We start from the raw sequence: 20,089 nt of genomic DNA, 5'->3' as shown, positions 1-20,089 counted from the left end.
AGATAAAAAAGAGCTTGTTCATTACACTACACTAGCTAGCGACGCTAGTTAGTGTCTTATTTTCATTTCAGCAGTAATCATCGTTCGAATCGAACGTCGTGTTTCGTTTCGGTCGAATTCTTTGTACATTTCGAGAAGCACTTTGTTACCATTATTTCTAATGTCTTTGTTTTTGTAATCTTTATGTTTTTTATCCCATAAAAATGGCATGTCTTTATAAAGTTCAATCATGTTTAGCAGTACTTCTTTTTCCCTAGTCTGTGGCTGCGTCATTTTGAACTGACATGCAATAACTAAAACAATAAAACATCCATACGTTCGAGAGCGTCGGTGGCGTGCCGACAACTGACCTTACACAGTAAGCGCTGAGCGCGCTAAAACCATTTACACTATGCGTTCTAGTGCACTAGATAGCGTTAGTGCGGCAGAGCACATGCGATCGCACTAGATTGGGTCACTAACTGGCTAACTGTCTTTACACTATACTAAATTAGTGCGCTAACTCAACTAGCGCACTGCAAATTGTATAATGTAATGCCCGCTTGGCTGGAAACAGTGCTCGACCGACGGTCAGCGCTGACCGTCGGTCGGCGTAGCTATATCTATGCAAGTCTATGAAACGCGCACACAGCTACGCTGACGGAACGCGCGTGAATTGGTACGCGCGTACGGTCGGTCGAGCCGTCGGTCCGGCTCGTCGGTCGCGCGTACGTCGGTCGACCGACGAGCTATGAGATTGTACGAATGCGTTCAGTGCTTCGCTGACGGAGCGACCGACCGAACGCGTGTACGTACACTCAAAGCAAAAATGAATATCGATACAGAGCGCCTTATTACAGAAGTGCGCATTCGTCCGGCACTATGGGATTTATCGTATGAACTTTATAAAGACCGTGATGCAAAAAAAGTGCTTGGCAAGAAGTTTGTAAAGAATTAATTGTAAAGTATTGGATGTACATGATATCTTCGCCGCCCTTCTATTTCGTCGTTTGCGCAAAAAATAGCGTGCACATATTAGAGCATTTACAGCAAAAGGATTCATTTGTCTTGTGAACTGTACACACGCGTCGCAGTTCGCCGTCAGCGTAGCACTGAATGCATTTTCGCAACTGACGGTCAGCGCTGACGGTCAGGAACGACGGTCAGCGCTGACCGTCGGTCGAGCACTGTTTCCAGCCTAAGAATCATACCCCTATTGTTGTACCTAATTATTTCCAGTTGTTCCAGAACACCCAAACGCAATCCCTTTTCGCAAACATGTAAAATATCAAAAGAATGATTCTCAGATAAAGTGTGGCCTGTATCTAATAAGTATTATTATTATTATATTATTATGAGCCTATATTGTCCCACTGCTGGGCAAAGGCCTCCCTCTTTTTTCTGCACGTATCCCTATCCCCTGAAGTCTCCCACCAGTCACACAAACAGAGACTGGTGGGATCTAATAAGTGCTTTGCAAAATTGGACTTCTCTGGATGGTTATGTCTATAATTATGACGCAACATGCTCTTTATACCAAGTAGTGAAATTACGGCCCGTTTGCCCCACATACACTTTATTGCAATCGTCACAGGTAAGCTTATAAACTCCAGACTTTTTCCCATTCTCGATCTTATCTTTGCCATTGCAAAGCTTTGTTTATATGTTGATTTCCGGATTCTATTCACTATTTCCAAAAAAATGTTTCAGTTCATACTAAACGTAACTAAGCAAAATATTTATGCCATTGAAACGTAATTGTTTTTTAAACCACGACGGTGAAAAACGAGCATGCGGCCCTCCTGATCTTACGAGTAAGTAGTCACCGCATCATATATATATTTCAGTCATTTTTAAGACTTTCATTTGACTTTTTTAAAGTCTTAATCGTCCATAGGCTTTTGCCTTTGCCATGATGCTAATCTGCTTGCTTACCAAAGACGTGGAATACCCTCAAGGACCAATCTCAGTCCACCCCCAAACGGTGTGCCCCTACTATTTAGCGCCTCCAAGCTGGCTAAAAATCAACGTATTTCAACTATTCGACACTAGAGGACGTTGTTTAAGGTTCCAAAATATACCACGAGTGGCGCCTCTGCGCTGGTATTACCGATAGATGAATGCAGCACAATTTAAATAGGTAAGAACTGTAAGTAGGTATTTAAGATGGTTGAATACTTTCTACGATCAAAATTGGACTATAAAGAAAAAGGAAATAACCGCTCTATTATTATAAATGTGTTGTAGTCACATGCAATAATATGTTACACAACGAAGGCCGCAAAAATATCTGACACGATCTTATTAAATTTGTAGAGACATACGGCGCGATTCGGGAAATGAATTAGAGATTCACTAGATATGAAATAGTAAAGATATGTGACGTCCCACGGGTAAAGGTACCTTATGGCGGTTGGCGCTTACGCTATTATTAACGCCGCTCCAATTTTATTGCGGCGCTATGCGACGTAAGCGCCAGCCGCCATAAGGTACCTTTACCCGTGGGACTTAATTACTATTTCATATCTAGTGAATCTCTAATTCATTTCCCGAATTGCGCCGATAGGAGTGTCACATATTTTTGGGGCCTTAGAAGTGTAACATATTATTGCAGGTGACTGTACCTAAAAGCTCACTAAGGCTGGGGTGGACGGTCTGTAATCAATCTATTTCATGGTAGGTAATGAAATACGTTCGCCTCTATCCGTTTAACACATCATTTATATGCGGCCTTAATCCCATTTAGGGTCAGAATGTTATTGGATCTATTTCTGGAGATGAGTTACAGTTTAAAAACTGATTTGGAGTTAATTGTATACCCGCCACGGCTTGACAATACATGTTGCAACGACCGAAAAGTTTATGGTCAACAATTTTCAGCTAATATTATAACCCGATTAACCAGAACTCTATTTTCAACTCCTGTTTTTAATATTAGTTGTAAATTATTGTTCAATACAATTTCCGTGAGTGGCGACGCTAGAGAATTCTAGTATCAAGTAGCGGTACTGATAATTCCGCTACTCGATACTAGATGTCGACTGTAAAAATGATAGTCGTTTTGGTACCAAAACTGATGTATGGAGTGAGCACTCTATTTTTTTAAAGATGTATAGAAGCACTGAAAACTTGCTGAACAGTCTACTATGGCAAATCTAGGCTGCCTTCAAACAAAACTAATTCTTTACCATACAAAATCAGGTGATATTCGGATGGCACCGACATCTGTTGCCTCTTTAGATCTACGTAGGTCTCGTAGGTACAATACGTCACTAAATTTATTAAGGAAATTGACAGTGACATCGCCCTCGTCAACGCCGCAGCGGTAATGCCAGTGGGGAGACACTCCTTCTTTCTGGTATACTCGGCTCCGTTCGGCTCAGCATTGCTCCTAGCAATTATTAGGGTTGACACAACTTGACATCAATTTAATTTTAGTACAAGCTTTTTTCGCTGACTGTAGGTACTTTTCTTACCACAGGCAGCTAATACTCATCGAGATAGTTCTAAAAACCCCAAACACAATTAAGTTGCGTTGTTTTATCACAGAGTTCCTATGACCACCTCCTGTCTCCATCACCAGATCAGCGCGATGGTACCATAATATTGCATTGTCACCCGACTTACATATGTATGCAAATTTTCAGCTCATTCTGTAATCGGAAAGAGGTCTTTAGCTTTCAAGTTTTGACCCACACTAACTAATACACTAACTATATAACGAACTTACATATTAACAGGGCAAATTAAATAAAAGCTTGTAACTAGATTGAGAATAATAAGTTTTGACAAATTAGGTTACAAAGCAATCTTATCATTTTGCGCATTTTCTGTATCTAACATGGCAAGGCTTTTTAGTTCTCCAATTTACCACGTCAGTAGACACAATAAATTATAGTGCCCAAATTTACTCCAGGGTGCGCTACAATAAATTGGGATTGGGTACAGTCATAACGGTAAAAACGGCTATTCATCATACTTAACATTTACGAACAAATCTTGGTAAAAATTGTTTATTGGCCTGGCCAACCAAAAACACAAATTACCTACAACAATATGTGTAGAATTTGATTGGAAAAGCATTAAGTTGGAATAAAATAAGCGACAGACTTATTAATACTTAACAATAGTTTTTTGAATAATTTCATATTTAAATATTAACGAACTGACATCAGCATTTTTATACCTTATCATTAGCTTGGAAAAACCGGAATACTTAGGTTTTACCGAACAAATAAATAATTCAAGACTTGATTTGCAATCGTGAATTTAATCGTGAAGGCTTCGAGTATTTTATTCTTCTGGAAATGATATTAAATTTTTACAGTACATCTGGTGCTACATTTCCACACCACGTGCTATAATAAACACATTACGTAACTACGTCGAAAATTTAAAGGGCCATATGTACTGTCAAACGTTGTACGATACACGTGTCGTGCGAATAGGCAATTCGCACTTGTATCGTAAATAACTATTAGAGATTAGAAATTAAGTATTTTCCGACAATCTCACACAGGCTATTCTTTTCAGTCCCTTTTCAAGGCTTGACAATCTGTGGAAGGTTTATGAAACAGGACTTAAAGATAGTAAGTACAGTCAGCCATCAATATTAGCGGACGAGACTACGCTGCAAAATTATCTACCATTCTAGGCAACAAATTCATTATCCTCTAGGCACCCATACGTCAAACCTTGCCAAGCAAAATGAAATTTTATTTTATCAACACAAAGTTCGAATTAGAATAGAACAGGAGACCTTTTTATAGGTCTCTGGGCGGCTAGAGGTTATTGTGTTTTTTTAAGCTGTCAAATTATTGTATTTCATTTATAAACTGAAATAGATGCCACATAGGTACTACAGAAAAAGTGATCAAGACCTTTAGTTGCGGAGGCCGGAATCGAACCCAAGTCTTCAGCTTACGCGGCTTATTCCCTAGACCTCTACTCCACAAAACCGGCTGGTAGACTAGAGATCCGCCACTAAAAAAAACTGTTTATTTCAATAAAAAACCGGGCAAGTGCGAGTCGGACTCGCGCACGAAGGGTTCCGTACCATAATGCAAAAAAAAAAAAAAACGAAAAAAAAAGCAAAAAAAAAACGGTCACCCATCCAAGTACTGACCACGTTGCTTAACTTTGGTCAAAAATCACGTTTGTTGTATGGGAGCCCCATTTAAATCTTTATTTTATTCTGTTTTTAGTATTTGTTGTTATAGCGGCAACAGAAATACATCATCTGTGAAAATTTCAACTGTCTAGCTATCACGGTTCGTGAGATACAGCCTGGTGACAGACGGACGGACGGACGGACGGACGGACGGACGGACGGACGGACGGACGGACAGCGAAGTCTTAGTAATAGGGTCCCGTATTACCCTTTGGGTACGGAACCCTAAAAATCACATAATATAATATTAAACTTAACTACTAATCTACTGGTGGGTTTGGTCACTTTTTTATGACATGTATGTCAGTTGATAGGGTCTCTATTGTTTCTCATAAAGTTTTAAGTCGTAATGTATTGTTTGTCCGAATTTTCGTTAGTCATATTTTGTTTTTTTTTTCAGAAACGCGTAACTTTTCAGGATTTCCATAAAACAAACCTAACCTTTCGAAAATCCTGAAAAGTTAACGGTTTCAGAATTATGACTAATGATAATCTGAGAATAATTACATTATGACTTACAATAATCATGTCAAACAAAGGGATCGGCAGTTAATATTTACCATACTCTAATAGCTCTCCCGAAAAGAATTAAGCACTGTTAATGCTGACTGTACTAGGAGAGGTTTTTGCGCCGTCATACAACACATAAGCATGACTATACGGAATGGCGAATTAACTTAATGTATACCTACCTTGTCATTGACATTTACAAAAAAAAACTGTTTAATTACACAAACGGGTCTACCGCGAAATAATTTCATTGTTTTTACATTAAATTCCGACGTTTCCAAGAAACACAAAGAGACAGTCTTTCCGTGACCACAGCTGGTGCAACTCAGCTGAAACGTCGGAATTTAAGGTAAAAACAATGAATTTATATCGCGGTAGACCCGTTTGTGTAATTAAATATGTGTAACACACGATACGACAAGTCTATTGGGCAAAACCAGCTGACAAAGCTGAAACGGGAATTTGGCAGCATAGCGTCGAGCAAAGCGGAGGTTTTAGGTGAGATCGAGAGGTTCTATGGACAGTTATACACTTCGATCGCAAAGCCCGTTGACAGCTTGGTAGGAGATCCAAGAGCCAAGCTGTCCCGACATTATACCGAAGATATCCCGGACATCAGTCTGTACGAGATTAGGATGGCCTTGAAGCAGCTTAAGAACAACAAGGCGCCGGGCAAAGACGGAATCACTTCAGAGCTTCTGAGAGCGGGTGGAACACCGGTACTTAAAGTCCTCCAGAAGCTCTTTAATTCCGTCTTGTCCGAGGGCATAACGCCTGAAACATGGAATAGAGGCGAGGTGGTGCTGTTCTTAATCTTACAAGTGCGAGTCGAACTCGCCCACCAAGGGTTCCGTACTTTTTAGTATTTGTTGTTATAGCGGCAACAGAAATACATTATCTGTGAAAATTTCAACTGTCTAGCTATCACGGTTCGAGAGATACAGCCTGGTGACAGACGGACGAACGGACGGACGGACGGACGGACGGACGGACGGACGGACAGCGGAGTCTTAGTAATAGGGTCCCGTTTTACCCTTTGGGTACGGAACCCTAAAAAGGTGATAACAACCTATTGAAGAACTACAGACCCATCACGCTTCTGAGCCATGTCTATAAGCTGTTTTCAAGGGTCATCACGAACCGTCTCGAACACAGACTTGATGACTTCCAGCCTCCCGAACAAGCCGGTTTCCGAAAAGGCTATAGTACCATAGACCACATCCATACGCTGCGGCAAGTTATACAGAAGACCGAAGAGTATAACTTGCCATTATGCTTATGAGAAAGCCTTCGATTCGGTGGAAACATGGGCGGTGCTTGAGTCTCTTCAGCGATGCCATATTGACTATCGTTTGTATAGTAACGCCACCATGTCGGTCCGAGTACAGGAGCAGAGCACGAGGGCGATTCCATTGCGAAGAGGCGTAAGGCAGGGAGACGTTATCTCTCCGAAACTGTTTACTGCCGTAATGGAAGACGCCTTCAAGCTCCTGGAATGGGAAGGACTTGGCATCAACATCAACGGCGAATACATCACTCACCTTCGGTTTGCCGACGATATCGTAGTCATGGCAAAGTCGATGGAGGAACTCAGCATGCTGCTCGATGACCTCAACCGAGTTTCACAACGGGTGGGCTTGAAAATGAACATGGACAAGACGAAACTTATGTCAAATGCCAATGTTGTGCCCATCCCAGTCTCTGTTGGGAACTCGGTACACGAATTTGTTGACTCGTACATCTACCTAGGACAAGTAGTCCAATTAGGTAGGTCCAACTTCGAGAAAGAGGTCAACCGCCGAATCCAACTCGGTTGGGCAGCGTTCGGGAAACTACGTAATGTCTTTTCGTCCGACATACCTCAGTGCCTCAAGACGAAAGTCTTTAATCAATGTGTGTTACCAGTGACGACTTACGGCTCCGAAACGTGGTCTTTCACTATCGGCCTCATCTCAAAACTCAAAGTCGCTCAACGAGCTATGGAGAGGGCTATGCTCGGAGTTTCTCTACGTGATCGAATCAGAAATGAGGAGATCCGTAGACGAACTAAAGTCACCGACATAGCCCACCGGATTAGCAAGCTGAAGTGGCAATGGGCAGGCCACATTGCACGCAGAGAAGATGGCCGATGGGGTCGAAAAGTGCTCGAGTGGAGACCACGGACTAGCAAGCGCAGCGTAGGACGTCCACCCACAAGATGGACAGACAATCTTGTTAAGGTCGCCGGAAGACGCTGGATGCGGGTCGCTTCCAACCGGCACGTATGGAGGTCCAAGGGGGAGGCCTATGTTCAACAGTGGACGTCTTATGGCTGAGATGATGAACACACGATAAAATATGACATTGATGCATCAAGACGGTTTGTTAACAAGGGCCTACCGGTAAACGCGAAAATCGAAATTTAGTTAACTGCCTCTTTATCGCTCGAATATGCAAGAGTGATTGGGAGATTATATAACGAAATTTCGATTTTCTTGTTTCGCGGTAGGCCATGTGATTGACGTGACGTGTGATGTGTCAATGTGGTTTGTTTACTGTATGTGCCACAAAGGTGCCACCTACGCAGAGCTTTGCCTAATATTCCCTATTACAGCAAATAAGATTGAACCAGCTCTTCTCAGATTTAATAACTTGATACGGTTTTGAACAAGTAGGTATATTTTTTTTTACTGAAAACATATGAAGATAATGTAAGTACTGAGTGCTCTATAATATGATTTGAGCACAACAATAAAGTTTACGTAAGTATTTGAGAAAATATTAATTACTCTTAATTTCGTCTGTTTTATTAATGGTAAGTTAAACTCAATAACAAAGCAATAACTTAACTTTTAGTTATAGGACCATTATATTTAACACAAATGGAACAGCAAAACTTTTCTATTATGCTTAAATAACTCAATTTACGGTCGGTAGCAGAAGGTCAGAGCCCCGCTGAACAATGAAGCAGCTAAGTTATTACTGAATTATAAATGACTTTATGAATACTGTAAAATTAATTTTAAATTCTTACCCTTTATATGCGACCGTTCAAAGTGAATATCATTTATTCTGCATCAATCAACAGAAAGCAAAAAACAGCGTCGAAGACCTTTCAGAAGGTAGACAATCATAACACCAACATGATTAGTTACCAAAATGGAGACAGGTAATAACTATTACTAGATTATTTTTAATGAATTAAATTTTTAAGATAACACTTAGAAGATCAAAACACAAATTGTCTAAAAAAATCAATCCTAAATATGATCCAAAAATCTGTTGAAAAAATCCAAAATCATGCGTTAGATAAGTATAATATTTAATCGAAAAAATCTCATCATCATCATCTGAAATGGAATTAGCAGAAGATGAGATTAGCCAAGAAAAAAAAAACAACGGGTTGCACTCCGGGAGTGCCGACAGAAGTGAAAACTCAATGACTAGTCTGCAGCACTATGTATAATTGACCCATCCTCCTTTCTATTGAAAAACTTTAGTTCCGAAATTGCTGGTCAGTGAGCTTGTTTAAAATTCGAAATTCAAATTTGTACCGTTAATTGTTTAAAATTCGAATAGAAATTGTAAAGTTACCTTGCAGACCTCGCATCTAAATATATTTGGTCATGATATTTTGAGTTTTATTCACCAGTATTAGAGTTCACTTTTATTAGCGATTTCATCAAGATGTAGCTTTATTGAATTATATTTGAGTGATATAAAGTTAGAATGTAACTGTGAGATCCTCGCATTTCAACCCGTACAAGGTTAGAACCTTTTTCATGTAATGTCATTGAGTTTTTCTTTATTGATTTAAATGCCATCTAAATGAGTGGCCATCTAAACCTTACGGTCACGTGACCGCCTTACGATGTCTCGAGTTTATCATTTTTTCTCCACTAGTCTGTTCGAGATGCTGAAAACGGTGAAAAATAAAGATACTACTCCTAAAAATACGTGTGATACCTCATTAGATTCGTCATGTTATATAGAAAAATGTATTCGAAGCGTGTATTAGCACACACAAAATATGAAAAGTTATAAACAAAAAAAGGGGGAAAAAGGTAGATATTTTTTATTTCCCCAATATCTCAAAAAGTATTACTACTGAATAAACCAAAATTAATACTATAAAAGAAGAGGATATTTCCAATGAAATATTCTATACTTGCAGAACTGTATCTCCATTATTTATACTTTTTATTCAACGCTGAACACAGCCCTCCGCGCCTCATTTTTGGGAAACGCGCGTGGCGTGAAAAAGCGATTAAGTAACATTAAAAAAAATATCGTGTATTTAAAACATGTCAACTAATGTAATACTTGTAGAAATTAATCTTAAAATTATGTTTTCAACAAGTTAGGCAATTGTTAATTAGCAAAATTTTCTCAAACTTCCTTCATTATTGAAAACGACAAAAAATGTAATGTAAATAACTATCGTAAAATTTTGTCGCTTTCTAGAGCCCTTCTCGTATACATGTTTAGTAAGATCGCGTTATAAAAGTTCTGAAAAAATTAATAGTTTGGTTATAATATTGTTTTATATTTTACAATTTTACCTTGATTTTTCGTTTTTCGTCGATTTTCTATGTTATTCTAAAACTTATTTAAAGCAAAGTATTAACTTAATGAAATCTTTTATAATGTGATCTTATTAAGCATGTATATGAGAAGGGTTCTAGAAAGCGTGAAAATTTTACAATACTTATTTATACATTTTTTTTTCGTTTTAAATAAAGAAGGAATTTCAAGAAAATTTTGTTCATTAACAATTTCCCAACTTGTTGAAAACATAATTTTAAGATTAATTTCTACAAGTATTACATTTGTTGACATCTTTTAAATACTTACATGATTTTTTTTTTAATTTTGAATGAATATTTAATACCTTTAAAATTATATTTAATGTTACGTAATCGCTTTTTCACGCCGCGCGCGTTTCCGAAAAATGAGGCGCGGAGGGCTTGTTCAACATTGAATAAAAAGTATAAATAATGTAGATACAGTTCTGCAAGTATGGAAGGTTTGATTGAAATATCCTCCTCTTTTATAATATTAATTTTGATTTCTTAAATATTAATACTTTTTGAGATATTGGGGAAATAAAAAATAGTACACGAATCAGTTACTTAATCTAAAAAGTTAATCTAAAATCAAGTGCGCCATCTCCGAAATCGGACAGGCTATACTTGATTGTAACTCAATATACTAGCACGTTCTTATTTGCAGACATCGTAAATTTTATAGCATTTTTGATGCAGCGGAGTGGTGTTAACGAATTATAACTATACAATTTCCGATGTCTGCTTATTTGAGATAAGGATGTGGTTTTGCAGAAAAACTGTAATTTTTTTAGGTTTGGATTGTATTTATGCAAAAAAATAAATATATTATTAAAATTAGTATGTACCTATTCTGTTTAAACAATGCTCAAGACAATGCATGCCGCTAAAAAATGACTGTTGAGTTAAGTAAATTTATGTTAAATGAGTTTTTAATTTAATAGGTAGGTACACGCTAAAATTCGTGTCTTCTACATTTAGTTTACTTATGATTATCTTGCTGCTAAGAAAGTCGCTGGCATAAAATAGTTTTCGTACGTTTATGCTCCTCGTTAAAATGGTATCGCTTGAAATACTTTAATATTTTTAAATTTGCAGCCAAATAACATCGCCAAAGGATTTGGGTTATATAAAGCAGGTCGCCACTTCGCTCAATCGCGTAGCATCCTGGCCTTTGATCGAGTCAAAGAATAAGGAATATACCTTTGCTGTAAAATGGAACATAACTTGTTTCTTGTTTATGAGCTATATACTAGTTTTTCAAATCTGGTATGTAAGAAATCACATAAGCACAACCAGTTTCGTCATAATAGGACACACTTATATAACACTGGCAATGACTATCATTTGTCTGGTAAGTTTTCACTACCGAATATATTTGTTATTGGAATCTTAAATCAAGGAATAAGAGCCCACCAACGTGCACACTAGCGCCACTGCTAAATAATCGTGATTATTTAAATTTAACGACAAGTATTTAAAAAGGGAGCCGCTACGTACTATATTGTTTATTTAATTACCTTTTGAATACATCAAACTAGTTTTTATGTTGCTGGATTCGTCGATCTAGGAACTCAAAACAAAAACGGCCATTTTAACTTTGGACGCATACCTAGATTGACGAATCCAGCAACATAAAAACTAGTTTGATGTATTCAAAAGGTAGCGGCCCCCTGTTTAGAGTTCCGTAGCCAAAACGCAAAAAACGGAACCCTTATGGATTCGCCATGTCAGTCTGTCTGTCTGTCCGTCCGTATGTCACAGCCACTTTTTTCCTAAACTATAAGAACTATACTGTTGAAACTTGGTAAGTAGATGTATTCTGTGAACCGCATTAAGATTTACAGACAAAAATAGAAAAAAAAACAAAAAATTTTGGGGGTTCCCCATACTTAGAACTGAAACTCAAAATGTCTTTTTTTCATCAAACCCGTATGGGTGGGGTATCAATGGATAATCAATGGGAAGTCTTCAAAAATGATATTGAGGTTTCTAATATCATCTTTTACTAAACTGAATAGTTAGCGCGAGAGACACTTCCAAAGTGGTAAAATGTGTGTGTCCCCCCCTGAAACTTCTAAAATAGGAGAATAATAAAACTAAAAAAAAATATATGATGTATTACCATGCAAACTTCCACCGTAAATTGGTTTGAACGAGATCTAGTAAGTAGTTTTGTTTTAATACGTCATAAATCGTAAACCGCAATTTTATTATGTTACTTGCTGCTACGGAACCCTTCATGGGCGAGTCCGACTCGCACTTGGCCGCTTTTTTAAATACCTGTCATTAAATTTAAATAATCACGATTATTTAGCAGTGGCGCTAGTGTGCACGTTTATGGGCTCTTAATTATACACGGTGGCTAAAAAATAACTGCATTCCTGTTGCCAGGGAGGTTTTGGGGTTATACTGAACAACTTTTACTAAGAGTCCAACCCCGAAATCGAAAAAGAAAATTTACCCTCCCATAGAAAATGGACCAGCTAAAATGTATGAAACAGCCAAATTATTTTCAAGATTTGGGGGTTGGTCCCATAGTAAAAGTTGCTCGGTATACTCCAAAAACCTCCCTGGCAACGGGAATGCAGTTATTTTTAGCCATCCTGTATACGTGTATACCCACTAAAAATATTATCAATATCTGTGACTTCGTTTTTCTAAATTATGTGAAAAATTTAGGTAATTTCTTTTCGATAAAAGTTCAAAACTCGATTTTAATTTGAACAAGTACGTGGGGGACATAATAAACTCAAATAGATGTCATATACTAAAGAAAAAGAGTCCAAGTTAACCCTACAGTGGTGGAGGACACGGAAACGGCGAAAAATCGAACCGGCGTCTTGAGTTTATGCGGCTTACTCAATTACCTCTAGACGGTCCAATTTCTTCAGTAATACATAAAACTCCAGGCACATAAAACTGTTAAGATGTTTTCACGCCACTGTTCGGAAATGTGGCAATAGATGGTCTAAAACCAAGCTGGAAAGTAGGCAATAGCTGTAGCACCTGAACCACCACTACTAAAATGTTTCATTGTTATCATCATCTGTCATTGGTGACAGTTCGCTACAGCAATGAGTATCATTTAAAACATAAAAATCAATAAAAGGTCTTTTTTGGCGCAACTTTTTCCTTCAAAAATAAAATTAGGTTATTTATAGGACCAATTTCTAGTTAAAAGAATTTCATTCATTCATTCATTCAGTCAGTTCATTCGATTCACGCTTAAGGCGTTTTTTTACTTTTGTAGCTGTTTGTGTTTTTTTTAGCAAAAACGCTTCTAAGTTTAGAGTCGGTTTGAAGCAAACAACAGAAAAACGCCTCTTAAAAGTGATAAAAAAGTAAAAAAGGCGGGATCGGAAAATACTCACTGAATTGGATAGTGTAAATTCTGTTGTGTTTGACTAAAAAATCGGGCAAGTGCGAGTCGGACTCGCGCACGAAGGGTTCCGTACCATATAAAAAAAAAACAAAAAAAAAGCAAAAAAAAAAACGGTCACCCATCCAAGTACTGACCACTCCCGACGTTGCTTAACTTTGGTCAAAAATCACGTTTGTTGTATGGGAGCCCCATTTAAATCTTTATTTTATTCTGTTTTTAGTATTTGTTGTTATAGTGGCAACAGAAATACATCATCTGTGAAAATTTCAACTGTCTAGCTATCACGGTTCGTGAGATACAGCCTGGTGACAGACGGACGGACGGACGGACGGACGGACGGACGGACGGACGGACGGACAGCGAAGTCTTAGTAATAGGGTCCCGTTTTACCCTTTGGGTACGGAACCCTAAAAATACAAGAAACACGTATCTATGACTACGATCGCTATAAAAATGAGTTCTTCTAGTGAAGAAAATGATATTCGTACGCTGACTCCTACCGAAATTCAAGAGACAGCACAGGCAGTGGCTAGTAATTTGCTACCAGAGAAATCGCGGGCTAGTACTTATAGTTATGCAAATGTTTTCTTATTTCCTCGCAGTAGTCGTGAAAAGCACTATGTAATGCCTCGGCCGGAAACGCTAAAGATGGACTCGTATTATTCGAGGGCCTCCACTAACGTGTCGGCCCTCGAACTCACTCGTCCATCTTTTAGCGGTTTTCCGTCCTCTCCTACAATGTACTATAACTTCGAGGAAGAATTGCTTATTGTATTCTAAAATTATTTATTTTAATCCAGCAAAGACTAAGAATGCCATGGATGGCTGAATATCGGCAAGTGATCAAAGAATTCTTGGAAAAAATTCACCTCTTTCATCAAAAGGATAATTCTGAATATGCTAATAAGGTAATATAAATATAACCGTTTTTCAAATCTATATTTTTTTTTCCGTACCTAATATACATACCTATTTGCATTGCAGATTTATAATTACATCGAGAAAATTTGCAATATCTTTACGGTATTTGTTCACATTCAACTGTACGGCGGAATAGCGTTATTTAATATAACTCCAGCATTTAAGAACTTCAAAGCGGGCATGTATAGCTCTAATAAACCTGTTAATACTACTTACGAGACAGCAGTATATCTTTCTCTCCCTTTTGATTATCTTACTGGTATAAAAGGACACATCTTTTTAAGTTTAATGAGCTGGGTTTCAACAAGCATCGGTTCCACGACTTTCTGTTTATGGCATCTACTTCTTTCTTTGATTGTGTTTCATATATGGGGTAATTTGAAAATTTTGAAACACAACTTAGATAATTTCCCTAAACCTGCTAGTCAAATGACGAGTATCGGAATTTCATTGTATACTGAAGAGGAGAGTAAAAACATATCAACATTAATTGTGGAACTTGTGAATCATCACCGGAATATAATGGAGTAAGGACGGCCCCTATTTCACCACGGTGATAGGTGCGACAATTCGACAAATGTCACTATTGATGACGTCACAGGCGTCCATGGGCTACGGTTACCGCTTACCATCGGGCGGGCCGTATTCCTGTTTGCCAACATCATTGTATTATTTTAAAAATCTTTATTATATTGGCAAAAAACGGGAATTTCTCTTGCGAAGTTTATGATGATGATGATGACAATTGTCACTACATTTAAAAGAACTTTTGGTAATTCTTGACAGGAAATGAGTTCTGTGTCGGAATTTCGTGACAATTGTCATGTTTCTTGTGACAATTGTCATTAGCTTCGCAAAATAAGTACTTATTTATTGACGATATAATGTTTTTTTTTATTAAAATGTTGGTGGCAAACAAGCACACCGCCCGTCCGATGGTAAGCGGTTACCGTAGCCTATGGAGGCCTGTGACGTCAGTAACAGTGATATCGACAATTGTCGCACCTGTCACCGTGGTGAAATAGGGGCCTCTGACCGTCTAGCACGAGTTGCGTTCTCGCGTGCGAGTCCATACTTGAAGTCGCGCGCGAGAACTCAACTCATACTAGCAGGTCAGATAATTATTCACGATTTTAAAATGCTTCATAAATTATGTGTCTTATGTAAGTATGGACTTTATTGTTACAGCTTTATGTCAAAGACTTCGAGCGCATACAGCTTTTTTCTTCTCTTAAATTTCGCATTCTATCAAATAGTGGGTTGTATTATTTTATTGGAATGCTCAAAATTGGTATTTAACATTTTTTTATTACTATCTCTAGCATACATTTTATTTATTGCCCCTAACGGGATGTCATAAATAAATCATAAATCAGGCGTTGTTAATAACGGTGTAGGTATATGTGTAGTGTTGTTGCAAGAATACATAATATACACGGTGTAACATGAGGAAACCGAATAATTTTAACCACGCATTTCTGAGGTCAAAAGAAGTAAAAAATGTAATATGAGTTTAGGTCAATTTCGCCAAAAAAAAAATTTCTTTTGTTTCGTTTTTTTCAATTTTTTGGATGTATTTGTACATAAAAATAAATGTTATTGATAAACTTGTCACTTAAAATTGATTTTTCATTATTTTTTTCGTAAAACCTACTTTTTGCAAAGTGTTACTTGTCACTTTTTGACATCTATCAATAAGGATATTTAGACTACGTCCCATAGCAGCAACATCACCATCAAAAAGGCCATTTACACTATGTAACAATAAAAACTTGATTTTTTTTTAATTAATAATATCTCTGAAACTAGGCGAATTTCAAAAAAGTTTATAGGAAATTTTTGTCTCTAAATATGATCAGGAATACGCTGTTAAAATTATTCGGTTTCCTCATGTTACACCGTGTATAACTAAATTTATAACTGTATTAGTTGTATTTTCTTTCAGGACTCCGAAGCTCTAGGGAGTTATGGACCTCTAACAGTTGCGTTATTTCAGCAATTGATACAAATATCTGTCACATTTGAACTTATTGGAACTCAGGTAAGTTAGAAAAAAGTGTGTCACAAATAATAAATAAAATAACTTATATAAATAAATTATGGATGTCAATAAAATGTTTGCTTTTCAAAAATAAATATCAAGCAAACAGAAAAAATAATATTTAGAGCTCGTAGTTATTTACTGTTTTGTAAATATATCATTGTTATTGGTTTGGTGAATCACGATAAGTCTTCGACTATTTATTTTGAATAAGTATACCAAAAGTAAACAAAGTCTTTAGAAATAATGAGAGCAAAAAACAACTGCAATAATTTTTACCACTAGTACCGGTCTAGTCTTTCTCATGCACGACACGGGCATTTGAGATGCGTGCGTGGAATTGACATATATCTAAGGACGGGCCTTACGGCCAAAAAGAATGGGGCCGCCAATACAGCGGTGTCACGCACACGAATTCGAGCCAATCGTGCAGTCTAATGCCACAATGCGATTGGTTGATGAGCTCACATCACGGGCGCGATTGGTCGCAAATCGCAACTAGTTGCGTTAGACTGCACGAATTCGTAAGTGACGCCGCTGAACTTAGCACCATTCTTAGTGACCGTAAGGCCCATCCTTAGATATTATGTCAATGAACCAAAGCCAACTTGTAGGGCATTTCAACTATTTAATGGATTGTAAAAGGTAAACCGAGCGGATGTTGCCCTTGCCCGTGTCGTTGGGCCGCACGTAAAGGCAGAACCGGCTGCTAGGTAGGGTGTGAGGACTAATGTACATAGTATTATAGAGAAATATTTATTATGATTAGATAAGCGCTGGTGGCTTAGCGGTAAGAGCGTGCAACTTTAAATCCGGAGGCCGCGGGTTCAAACCCCGGCTCGTACCAATGAGTTTTTCGGAACTTAATATGTACGAATTATCATTTGATATTTACCAGTTGTTTTTCGGTGAAGTAAAACATCGTGAGGAAACCGGACTAATCCCAATAAGTTCTAGTTTCCCCTCTGGGTTGGAAGGTCAGATGGCAGTCGCTTTCGTAAAAACTAGTGCCTACGTCAAATCATGGGATTAGTTGTCAAGCGGACCCCAGGCTCCCATGAGCCGTGGCAAAATGCCGGGATAACACGAGGAAGAAGAAGAAGATTTATTATGATTAGATTAATTATTTGCAGAGTGAAAAACTAATCGATGCCGTGTATGGTTTGCCCTGGGAGTGTATGGACATGAAAAACAGAAAACTCGTTTTATTTTTCCTACAAAACGTCCAAGAACCAATAAACCTGAAGGCCTGTGGTATGGTGCCAGTAGGGGTTCAAACTATGGCTGCGGTTGGTATCCCTACTATTATTATAATAAATCCGGACAAGTGCAAGTCGGACTCGCCCACAGAGGGTTCCGTACTTTTTAGTATTTGTTGTTGTAGCGGCTTCAGAAATCCATAATCACGGTTCATGAGACACACGGCGCGATTCGGGAAATGAATTAGAGATTAACTAGATACGATTATAGTAAAGATATGTCACGTCCCACGGGTAAAGGTACCTTATGGCGGTTGGCGCTTACGCTATTATTAATCAAAGCCGCTCCAATATTATTGCGGCGCTATGCGACGTAAGCGCCAGCCGCCATAAGGTACCTTTTGCTGTGTAACGTCACATATCTTTACCTATTTCATATCTAGTGAATCTCTAATTCATTTCCCGAATCGAGCCTACAGCCTGGTGACGGATAGATGGACAGACGGACAGTGGAGTCTTAGTAATAGGGTCCCGTTTTTACCCTTTGGATACGGAACCCTAAAAATGTGAAAGTAACTCTGTCTGTCTGTCTGTAACTTGTTCATGCTTAAGCCGCTGAATTGATTTTGATGAATTTTGACAGAGGAAGGAGGCCTGAGGAAGGACATACTTTAGGATAGTTTTTATCAATCATCATTATCATCTCATGCAGAGAAATTGTGGGCAGAAGCTAGTTATCAATTTCTAAAACTTTTGAAACTTCCTATGGCGGTTTTTCGAATATCGTATCAAACACATTTTAATACTTTTTGGACAAATAATATTTACAAATCGATTTTTTAAATATTTATTATCTATGGATTAAGCAATCAAATCCACGAGAGTCACTTTCGGTACTTTAAGGCGGGATTCCACCAGTGTGCGGCACTGTGCGGCACAAGCAATTTTGTACTGAATATGCATGTGCCACACTGCGCCGCACACTGGTGGAATCCCGGCTTAACAACGTCTTTTTGGTTACAGATTTTGAAGGCGTGCTGTTCATATTTTATTATGCTTCGCACGGTGACCGCTACTGAAGAAATGACTTGAAGTTAAAAACAGTACCTACCTAAATTGAGATATTTTTTTCTCATGCTCATTTTGAGTCATAATAAATGTACCTATAAATTATATAAGTATCTGCACGTTAAATTCACTCATGCTTCTGTTTTAAACTCTTTTAGTTAAAAAATAATAGACGTACCTATTTATTTGCAAAGCATATATAGGGTAGGTAGCTATAATATAGTTGATTAAGCTAGCATATCGCTTTAAAGTTAATTGGGTACAAAGCAATATTAAGGAAGAAACAGTTTAGATATTTTAGTATCCTTATTTCAAAACACTTTTCCAGTGATGTTAACCCTTAAATGCATGATTTTTTCTTTTTGCCCGAATTTTATATATGTATCACATAATTGTTTGCCGATTCTAGGAAAAATAGTAAAAAAAAATATAAGTAACTTCTATTTTCACTGCGAAATCAGTGTTAGAAGTTGAATTGGATAAATCATATTTATGTAAATATGTAATTTTCAGTAATATATAAATGGAATTTTTTGATACCATTAGAAAGGTACACTATTTGTGATATACCTATGATAAAGTTTTTAAATATAATTACATACCCCGAAAAAACCGTTCAAAATCACATACTAAAAATTATTAACTTGTGGATTTTTCCAAGTTTGCCAACTTTTCGTCTAAAACGAATGTAATTTTTATAAATAAAAATATTGCGTAAATTTAACCCTTAAATCATTACCTTATTACTTGAAATTTGGTATAAAGGTGCGTTCAAGAACGCAAGCCCTTTTATTTTAAAACAGTGAGCTGTCTAATAGTTTGTAGATATTTGGCAACACTATGCATTTAAGGGTTAAGCTCAAAAATAGAATATTAAAAAACATTGATTCGTGTTTCTAAATTTCTATTAAATGATACTGTGGCCGGTTTAGTTTGTCACTTAAGCAATTCGAGAAATTGAAAGACTTTAATTCATGACATAGAGTTTGAAATGTCAAATTGTTCAAAATTTTCAGTAAGTGATGAATTATTTATCAGTCTTTAGAGACAGTTCAGAAAGTCTCTTTCTTTTTGTTATCTGAACGTGAGTACATAAGTAAAAGAGTACTTAATACTCAAAAGTACTTACTTTTTCATTTAAACGCAATGCATGCTGGTGGTGTCAATGTTACTGGTCTTTGCGTCTATTGCAGACAATTTATGGTAAAAGACATTGCATCGCCTGGGACGGAACTAAGGAAACGCAGGGATGCCCAACACATGCATTACCCT

At 37.5% G+C, this 20,089-nt stretch overlaps 1 protein-coding gene across 1 annotated transcript; it reads left to right on the top strand.

The window, feature by feature from the left end:
* The first annotated feature begins 8,725 nt into the window (after positions 1-8,725).
* On the top strand, positions 8,726-18,946 carry LOC134798638 (odorant receptor 13a-like). Its single transcript, XM_063771000.1, has 8 exons — positions 8,726-8,807; positions 11,302-11,557; positions 14,389-14,496; positions 14,573-15,036; positions 15,698-15,800; positions 16,455-16,550; positions 17,684-17,839; positions 18,773-18,946. Exons 1-8 carry the CDS (start codon positions 8,782-8,784, stop codon positions 18,839-18,841), a joined length of 1,278 nt encoding a protein of 425 aa, XP_063627070.1. The 5' UTR covers positions 8,726-8,781; the 3' UTR covers positions 18,842-18,946.
* The last annotated feature ends 1,143 nt before the right edge of the window (positions 18,947-20,089 follow it).

Source organism: Cydia splendana, chromosome 17 (genome assembly GCF_910591565.1).
Source record: "Cydia splendana chromosome 17, ilCydSple1.2, whole genome shotgun sequence".
In the NCBI taxonomy this organism is placed as follows: Eukaryota; Metazoa; Arthropoda; class Insecta; order Lepidoptera; family Tortricidae; genus Cydia; species Cydia splendana.
This window is presented reverse-complemented; position numbering and strand designations above follow the sequence as displayed.